This window comes from Oncorhynchus masou, chromosome 27 (genome assembly GCF_036934945.1).
Source record: "Oncorhynchus masou masou isolate Uvic2021 chromosome 27, UVic_Omas_1.1, whole genome shotgun sequence".
In the NCBI taxonomy this organism is placed as follows: domain Eukaryota; kingdom Metazoa; phylum Chordata; class Actinopteri; order Salmoniformes; family Salmonidae; genus Oncorhynchus; species Oncorhynchus masou.
The window spans coordinates 21910037-21919679 of record NC_088238.1 but is presented as its reverse complement, the minus strand read 5'-3'; the positions used below and the strand labels follow the sequence as shown (position 1 = coordinate 21919679).

General features: G+C 42.5%; 1 protein-coding gene across 1 annotated transcript in view; it reads left to right on the top strand.

Annotated features, from left to right (window-relative positions):
• The window catches only part of LOC135515785 (endoplasmic reticulum-Golgi intermediate compartment protein 2-like), a 13470-nt gene extending 5780 nt beyond the window's left edge, over positions 1-7690 (top strand). The window contains exons 4-14 of the mRNA XM_064939521.1: positions 1-8; positions 161-228; positions 321-361; positions 873-974; positions 1276-1371; positions 2217-2272; positions 2538-2636; positions 3102-3199; positions 4996-5158; positions 5313-5392; positions 5525-7690. The exon at positions 1-8 is cut by the window's left edge and continues 39 nt beyond it. Coding sequence (XP_064795593.1) covers positions 1-8; positions 161-228; positions 321-361; positions 873-974; positions 1276-1371; positions 2217-2272; positions 2538-2636; positions 3102-3199; positions 4996-5158; positions 5313-5392; positions 5525-5596 — 883 coding nt within the window. The 3' untranslated portion in view covers positions 5597-7690. The remainder of the gene's footprint in view (positions 9-160; positions 229-320; positions 362-872; positions 975-1275; positions 1372-2216; positions 2273-2537; positions 2637-3101; positions 3200-4995; positions 5159-5312; positions 5393-5524) is intronic.
• Positions 7691-9643: the final 1953 nt, after the last annotated feature.

Genomic DNA, 9643 nt, shown 5'->3' with positions numbered 1-9643 from the left:
ATGCCAACGTAAGTATTCAACCTTATCACATATTATTTATTGGAATCATTCATGAAATGTTGGCCTTCATATTTTGGGCATAATTAATGTGTTATGATGTACTGTATAATTTCCCCCACAACCCCCTAGAGCTAAAGATTGAGTTGGTGTGCTGTTTCAGATGTGGGTGCAGACATTCTGGACCTGGCAGAGACTATGATAACATCAAATGGCATTCAGTATGAGCCTGTGAGTAGATCACTGAGCATTCTATTACATACAAATAGACTTTGGTGATCCTAAACCCTGATCTATTTTCTTCCCTGTGTATAAATGTTCAGGTGATTTTTGAGCTGACCCCGCAGCAAAAACTGTGGCACAGGTAAGCAGTTTACTCAGATAGTACGTGTGCATGTCACTGTTGAAATATCACCCCACCACTTTGTAGGTGAACAGCTGAGGGTGGGGTAGAAATGTAACCACTCTCAAATTCATTGACAGAGCTATGGATCCAAGGACTGACCATCCATGATATCAGAATGATAGTTGTTCTTTTTTGTTGTTGAGCCTATACAGTGTTTGTTTTTTAAAAGTAAATTAATTATTAACAGAATAGTAAAACAAGCTTCTATTCTGGGTTCTGATTGGGTTAGACAGTTAAACTAAGCTCATGAGACATTTATAATGTTTTATTCTTAAATAATCAATGGCTATATATCATGAATTTAAAAGTAAAAATAAATAGGTAGTAATTGTAGATTAGCCCTTTAAGCACTTCGTTAATAGTCGGAAAATCTCACTCAACCACATTCCAAAAGAAAAAAACTATTCTGTCGTCCTTCCTGTATGAAATGAGTAGTTAACCTGTTTCTCCCTCTCCCAACTCTCATTAGGACCCTGTTGCTGATACAGAACAGGCTGAGGGAGGAGCATTCTCTACAGGAGGTCTTGTACAAGAGTGTTCTAAAGGGAGCCCCTACGGCCTTGCCCCCAAGGTTAGTAGTCCCGCCTTGCCCCCAAGGTTAGTAGTCCCGCCTTGCCCCCAAGGTTAGTAGTCCCGCCTTGCCCCCAAGGTTAGTAGTCCCGCCTTGCCCCCAAGGTTAGTAGTCCCGCCTTGCCCCCAAGGTTAGTAGTCCCGCCTTGCCCCCTAGGTTAGTAGGCCCGCCTTGCCCCCCCAAGGTTAGTAGTTGGTATGGCTCTCAAATGCAAAATTCATCACTACTGAGGTGTTGGGAAAATGCATTAAGTACAGATATGTTTTCCTACAAATGTAATAGTATGTGTGTGTGTCTTCAGAGAGGGCACCGCCTCAGAGCCCTTAAGTGCCTGTAGGATACATGGGCACGTCTACGTCAACAAAGTGGCTGGGAACTTCCACATCACAGTGGGAAAGTAAGATACCAATACACTTTCCTATAAGCACGATATATTTAAGCAACGAGGCGTGGTACATGGCCAATATTCCACGGTTAAGGGCTGTTCTTAGGCACAATGCAACGTGGAGTGCCTGGACACAGCACTTAGCCGTGGTATATTGGCCATATATCACGAACCCTCGAGGAGCATTATTGCTATTAAAAACTGGTTACCAATGTAATTAGGGCAGTGAAACTAAACGTTTTGTCATACCCATGGTATATGGTCTGATATACCATGGCCTTCAGCCAATGAGAATTCTCGGCTCAAACCACCCTGTTTATAATTAAGCAATCGTGCCTGAGGGGGTGTGGTGTATGGCCAATATACCATGGTTAATGGCCGTTCTTAGCACGACGCAACACAGAGTGCTTTGGATACCGCCCTTAGCCGTGGTATATTGGCCATATACCACAAACCCCTGGAGTGCCTTATTGCTATTATAAATTGGTTACCAACGTAATTAGACCAGTAAATAGTAATGTTTTGTCATACCCATGGTATACAGTCTGATATACCATGGCTTTCAACCAATCAGCATTCAGGGCCCGAACAACCATTTTTTGATTTAATAGTGCATTTTGAATGTAAATCATTCTTTATGGGTGTAATGGGGGAAAGCTATGAAATACAGCCAAAGACTCAGAGGCTCATGGAGTTTATCTCATACGTTAGAAGCTTCCAAGCTCCACAAATTGATGCTGCAAATTATTTATGAGTCTATATGTCTGATGGGAAAAAGGGCACTCAACCTATAGAGCACAGTATATTTATTTTTGATGAAAATGCTCCTCACGCTTCCAACCCTCTGTCTTTCTCAGGCCTATTCATCATCCTCGTGGCCATGCTCATATAGCAGCTTTTGTAAGCCATGACAGTAAGTTCTCTGCCAGCCTGACCAGGAAAGGGTGACACTCATTTGCATAAGTTATTTGTTTTTGACAAGGACAACATTAGTACTGTTCTCTGGTTGCTTACATTTAATCTGCATTTCCATGTTTCAAGTGATAGATAAGAGCAGTATGTATTCTAATGCAGTGCCAAATAACTATTTTCTCAGAATGATTCACTCCCAAATAGAGGTTTTCACTGTCCTATTTCACCTGACTGAATGTGAGCTGGGTTTCATCAATGCATTGCAGCGTACAACTTCTCCCATCGGATAGACCATTTGTCTTTCGGAGAAGAGATCCCCGGCATCATCAATCCTCTGGACGGGACAGAGAAAATCACCAGCAACCGTAAGTTACTGATCCTCCTCGCCGAGACCAGGAAGTAAACACATTAATATGTTCTTATCAAACCTCATTCAACTGTTACTCAATGTGTAGCTATGACTACAGAATGGTAGAGCTGTAAGTGACTGTATATTGAGGTACTTTGTAGCAACAATATTGTGTTGTGAATAAGCCACACTGTCAAAACCCAGACTGTGTGTAGGCTGATTATGTACATGAGCTCTGATCCACACTTCCAGCCTATTCTTCTCAGCACGGCGTAATGAGTTTGCAGGGAGAAAATGTAGCTATTTGTATCCATTTGAAGTGGATTCACTGCAGTCTTGCTTTCATTCACTTGCCGTTCAAAGCAGCCTAGTTTCTCCAGGAGAAAGAACTGAAGCCCCCTATTTCACCTTTCTGTGTATTCTGTGTAGTCTGTCACTAGATGGATGGGGTAAAGGGCTTTGCTCTTTCTTGTTGTTGCAGATAATGAGATGTTCCAGTATTTCATTACGGTGGTTCCTACCAAACTGCACACGTCCAAGGTGTCGGCAGACACACACCAGTTCTCTGTGACGGAGAGGGTAAGTCCTGATTTAGGCACAGATCTGCCTTCCCCAAATCCTCATATTAACCATCAGGGGGAACGGAATTCTATTTGATGTTGACCATGATGGAGGATGCTGCAGTGGGTTCAGATGATGGATCAGTCTCCTCATCCATCCAGTCCAGTCCATTCAGCTCCCTCTGCTGACTGCCAGAAGTTACTTCTAGCTCTGCTATTTAACACCACATCCCAACCTGAGACCGTCATAGATTTCTCTCTTACAAACACACAAAGGCTAGATGCTAGAAAGGTGTGTGTGTATTAGAGGTCGACTGATTAATCGGCATGGCCGATTTTAATTAGGGACGATTTCAAAACAATCGGTAATCTGCATTTTTGGACGCCGATTACAATGCAACCCACGAAGAGACTGCATGGCAAGCTGACCACCTGTTACACGAGTGCAGCATCAAAAGGACCTTGAGGCTGCAAGGAGCCAAGGTAAATTGCTAGCTAGCATTAGACTTATTAAAAAAAACAATCAATCTTAACACAATCACTAGTTAACTACACATGGTTGATGATATTACTAGTTTTAACTAGCTTGTCCTGCATTGCATATAATCAATGCGGTGCCTGTTAATTTATCATCGAATCACAGCTGATGAGGTGATGATTTAACAAAAGCACATTTGTGAAAAGCACAATTGTTGCACCAATGTACCTAACCATAAACATCAATGCTTTTCTTAAAATCAATACACAACTATATATTTTTTTTTAAACTGCATATTTAGTTAAAATAAATTCATGTTTGCAGGCAATATTAACTAGGGAAATTGTGTCATTTCTCTTGCGTTCAGTGGAAGCAGCGTCAGTGTATACGCACAGTTTGGGCCCCCTGGCTCGTTGCGAACTCTGAACCATTTTTTCCTAAGATTGACCATAATTAATTTGCCAGAATTGTACATAATTATGCATAACATTGAACGTTGTGCAATGTCACAGCAATATTTAGAACGGTTCCGTATTTCACTGAAGATTAAACGTTTTGTTTTCGAAATGATAGTTTCCAGATTTGACTATATTAATGATATAAGGCTCGTATATCTGTGTGTTTTATTATATTATAATTAAGTCTATGATTTGATAGAGCAGTCTGACTGAGAGGTGGTAGGCAGCAGCAGGCTCGTAAGCATTCATTCAAACAGAACTTTTGTGCGTTTGCCAGCAGCTCTTAACAATGCTTGAAGCACAGTGCTGTTTATGACTTCAAGCCTATCAACTCCCGAGATTAGGCTGGCAATACAATAGTGCCTATAAGAACATCCAATAGTCAAAGGTTAATGAAATACAAATGGTATAGAGCGAAATAGTCCTATAATAACTACAACCTAAAACTTCTAACCTGGGAATATTGAAGACTCATGTTAAAAGGAACTACCAGCTTTCATATGTTCTCATGTTCTGAGCAAGGAACTTAAACGTTAGCTTTCTTACATGGTGCATATTGCACTTTTACTTTCTTCTCCAACACTGTTTTTGCATTGTTTAAACCAAATTGAACACGTTTCATTATTTATTTGATACTAAATTCATTGTATTTATGTATTATATTAAGTTTAAATATAAGTGTTCATTCAGTATTGTTGTAATTGTCATTATTACAAATATATACATAAAAATTGTCCGATTAACCGGTATCGGCTTTTTCTGATCCTCCAATAATCGGCATCGGTGTTGAAAAATCATAATTGGTCGACCTCTAGTGTGTGTGTGTGTGTAAAGGAGAGATGAACCCCCACCCCACTACCTACCCACTGTCTGGTCTAGGAGCGGGTGATAAACCATGCGGCGGGCAGCCACGGTGTGTCTGGGATCTTTATGAAGTACGACACCAGCTCTCTGATGGTGACGGTCAGTGAGCAGCACATGCCCCTCTGGCAGTTCCTGGTACGACTCTGTGGCATCATCGGGGGTATCTTCTCCACCACAGGTCCAGACAACACTCACTCTTACCACCCAGTGTCATGGGCAGACCTCATACTGTTCATGTCTCACATCATTCCACGGTTGCTTTGCCAGCCTGATACTGTGCCACGTTAGAGAAATGCACCCTGAACATCTTCATGATCTTCTCTCTCCCACAGGCATGATCCATGGGTTTGTTGGCTTCTGTTTCGACATAGTCTGCTGTCGCTTCAAACTAGGCCCATATAAACCCAGAGAGGTGAGCCCAGTCTTCTTTATTGCCACAAACTATGTCACAAAATGATGGTACATCCTTGCATGTACCAGGTTCCCTGTGTCTCACTGGTAGTAGTGTATTTACACTGTACCTCTGCGTGTTTTCTATTTCCAGGTGGTTCTCCCAGATCCCCATGTGAACAATTGTGCTGCTCCGCTCCTGACGGACAACCACGTACAGGAGTAGCCCTGTGACCTGCGCCCATATCCACAAAGCTCTCTGAGTAGGAGTGCTGAGCTTGGATCAGTTTTGCCCTTTTAAGATAAGATTGTATGGACAGATCCTAGATCAGCACTCCTGCTGTAAGACGCTTTGTGGATATGAGACCTGGAGCCTGCTGCTGATCGTGCACCTACTGTCCCATCACCTGTGGGGGAATCCAGGAAGAGAAGTCTCCAATCACACGTATGTGGATTGCTGGGAGTTTGGTTTGAACCAAATAAGAGTAAACTGATTAGGATCCGACAATCATAATTGTTCTATTTATTGTTTTGGACAGTATACCATTATAATATATTTATATCCTGTAAATATGTATTTTACACTGGAAAATGGAAAGCAGCCAGCAGTTTTATCAGGCTTGTAAAGGTATTGGGATGTTGTCATCTGTAAGTTAGGCTGAATGAAATCTGATCCTCCTATGTTATCATTCATACTATTAACTTGCATGTCATGTTTGTTCTATCTATTTACACTATTGTTCAGTATCTGTTTCACATCTGTCAATGGGAGATGTCCTATTAAATGTGTTTTAGTGCACTTCATCACTTCATGTTGCACACTTTACATTCATTTAAATCTCTCGTTTGGTATCCCACTATCTTCTGGTGATGGTGCATGCTCTTAGCCTGCGCTTACACTGGCAGTCCATTTCGGATCTTTTTTCCCCACTAATTGATCTTTTGACCAATCACGTCCAATCTTTCAAAAGACCAGAATTGGGCTGCCTGTATAAACACAGCCATGGAAGTAGGCTAAATCTATTTTCTACATGAGGCAGCAGTGTATGAAGCAGAATGATTAGCACACTGACCAATTTGTTGTCTTTTGGTTTATTCATGTTTTGCCAAACAAAGTGTTTTCAGAGCAGAAAGAGGGTCATTTAACATTTGCCAATTACATTTTAAAAGGGAAAATTAAACAAAATAAACAGTCATAAGTGTTGCAGTTTACAGAACATTGCCCAGTTAGCTCTGATCTACCCACAGTGCTCTGCTTCCACTATGTATCATAACAAAGACACTGCTTTGTTATCAACATGACAAGCTCCGTAACAAGCAGGACATTTTGTACAACTTCATTGTTCAGAAAAGACCGTTTTCTGTATTTGGCGTGCGTTTGATTCATTGTCCCTTACTGAATTTAGGAAAGGACGGTCACCATTGTTGCACCCCATTACTGGCTCACATATAAACATGTTTTTCCAGAGGGAGGATTTGGGGTACATTTAGTCAAGACTTCTACCATAGATACTGTATATAGCTGTATCAACTAATAAAATTGGACTACTGCTGTCTGCCACAAGTAACACTACAGATCTAGTCTGGGGAGTTATGTGGTAGAGTCAGACTCCTGCAGAATCAACCCTCAGGAATACTACTCTTTTAGGTAGTCTAGAAAAATAATATAGAACTTCAACTATTTACACATCTTCCACACTTATATACGATACTGTCACCATCTACAGAGCATTTGGAAAGTATTCAGACCCCTTGACTTTTTCCACACTGTTACATTACAGCCTTATTCTAAAATTGTCCCCCCCCCCTCAATCTACACACAATACCCCATAATGAGAAAGCAAAAACAGGGATTTTAGAAATTTTAGCAAAATATCACATTTACATAAATATTCAGGCCCTTTAGTCAGTACTTTGTTGAAGCACCTTTGGCAGCGATTACAGCCTTGACTCTTCTTGGGTGTGACGCTACAAGCTTGGCACATCTGTATTTGGGGAATTTCTCCCATTCTTCTCTGCAGGTCCTCTCAAGCTCTGTCAGGTTGGATGGGGAGCGTCGCTGCACAGCTATTTTCAGGTCTCTCCAGAGATGTTTGATCTGGTTCAAGTCCGGGCTCTGGCTGGGCCACGGACTTTCAGAGACTTGTCCCTAAGCCACTCCTGCATTGTCTTGGCTGTGTCCTAAGGGTCGTTGTCCTGTTGGAAGGTGAACCTTTGTCCCAGTCTGATGTCCTGAGCGCTCTGGAGCAGATTTTTCATCAAGGATATCTCTGTACTTTGCTCCGTTCATCTTTCCTTCTATCCTGACTAGTCTCCCAGTCCCTGCCGCTGAAAAACATCCCCACAGCATAATGCTGCCACCACCATGCTTCACTGTAGGGATGGTGCCAGGTTTCCTCCAGATGTGATGATTGCTGGGCGACCAGCTCTAGGAAGAGTTTTGGTGGTTCCAAACTTCTTCCATTTATGATGGAGGCCACTGTGTTCTTCGGGACCTTCAATGCTGCAGAAATCTTTTGGTACCCTTCCCCAGATCTGTGCCTCGACACAATCCTGTCTCGGAGCTCTACGGACAATTCTTTTGACCTCATGGCTTGGTTTTTGCTCTGACGTGCACCGTCAGCTGTGGGACCTTAGACAGGTGTGTGCCTTTCCAAATCATGTCCAATCAATTTAATTTACCACAGATGGACTCCAAGTTGTAGAAACATCTCAAGGATGATCAATGGAAGGATGCACCTGAGCCAAATTTCGAGTCTCATAGCAAATGTCTAAATACTTATGTAAATAGGGTATTTGTTTTTTATTTAATGAATTTGCAAAAATGTCTAAACCTGTTTTCGCTTTGTCATTATGAGGTAGTGTGTGTAAGATTGAGGAAAAACATGTATTTAATCAATTTTAGAACAAGGCTGTAATGTAACATTTGGAAAAAGTCAAGGGGTCTGAATACTTTCCGAATGCACTGTACCACTTACATAAGACAAGCCTTAGTTTGATGCAATTATTTAAAGATGAAAAAATAGTAAACTTAGTTTCAAAATAAACTGCTGTACAAAACAGGTAAAAAGTGGACAAACGGTAAAACAAAGAATGAGTCTTATGCGTTGTGTCAATCATACCGATGTCAATATTCAGTAGTCATCAAACAGGTCAGATGTTTGTAGTACTACAGTAGTAGTCTCCAGTGGTTAAGATTTAGGGCTCCATTCAATCCACATCACAGAAGTTCAGCTTTACGGCATGATTGAAACAAAGGGAATGTACCTGCTTTTGCAGACTGCATTCACGGTAAAAGCTGCATGTGTTGGCTCAATTGGAAATTACCTTTTTAATTTATATCACAGAGTCTGTAACGCTTCAACTTTACAGATTGAATAAAGCCTTTAATGTGATCAACACCGAAGTTACTCTCGGATATCCTTAGCTGGTCTCGCTACAGAGTACAGGTTCCCAAATATTCTGTCAGTACAAACCAATACAAGGTAAAAACACTTCGCCCATGGAAGAAGAGAAGAGGCCTGACATACAGTATTTCAAGTATGCAAAAAAATATTATTCTATGACATTGTGTCTGTGTTGGGGAGGACGTAAACTATGAGCAAAAACGTGGGGAGAGTATACAATGAGTTTATTGTTGCACATGTAATCTGTCGCTTTAAGAAAAGCCATAGTTAGAAAAGAAATAACACCTACATAGTGGTTTTACTGTATGACGTACAACAGGGTCAGAAGGGACAGTGTCTGGTTGAGGAGTGGGGTTGTGTGCTGCTGGAGGTCTGAGGGGTGTAGTCTGTCTGGTTGAGGGGTGAGGTGGGGAGTTTGGGTGGAGGTCTGAGGTCTGCTGGAGGTCTGAGGGGGGTGAGGCCTGAGGTCTGGTCTGAGGAGGTCTGGTTGAGGAGTGGGGTTGTGTGCTGCTGGAGGTCTGGGGGTGAGGTCTGAGGGGGGGTGTGGTCTGGTTGAGGAGTGGGGTCCGAGGGGTGAGGCCTGGTAGTAGGAGTGGGGTTGGGTGCTGCTTGGGGTCTGAGGGGTGAGGTCTGGTTGAGGAGTGGGGTTGTGTGCTGCTGGAGGTCTGAGGGGTGTAGTCTGGTAGAGGAGTGGGGTGTGCTGTGCTGCTGGAGGTCTGAGGGGTGTGGAGGTCCGAGGGGTGAGGCCTGGTAGGAGGAGTGGGGTTGGGTGCTGCTTGGGGTCTGAGGGGTGAGGTCTGGTTGAGGAGTGGGGTTGTGTGCTGCTGGAGGTCTGAGGGGTGAGTCTGGTTGAGGAGTGGGGTTGG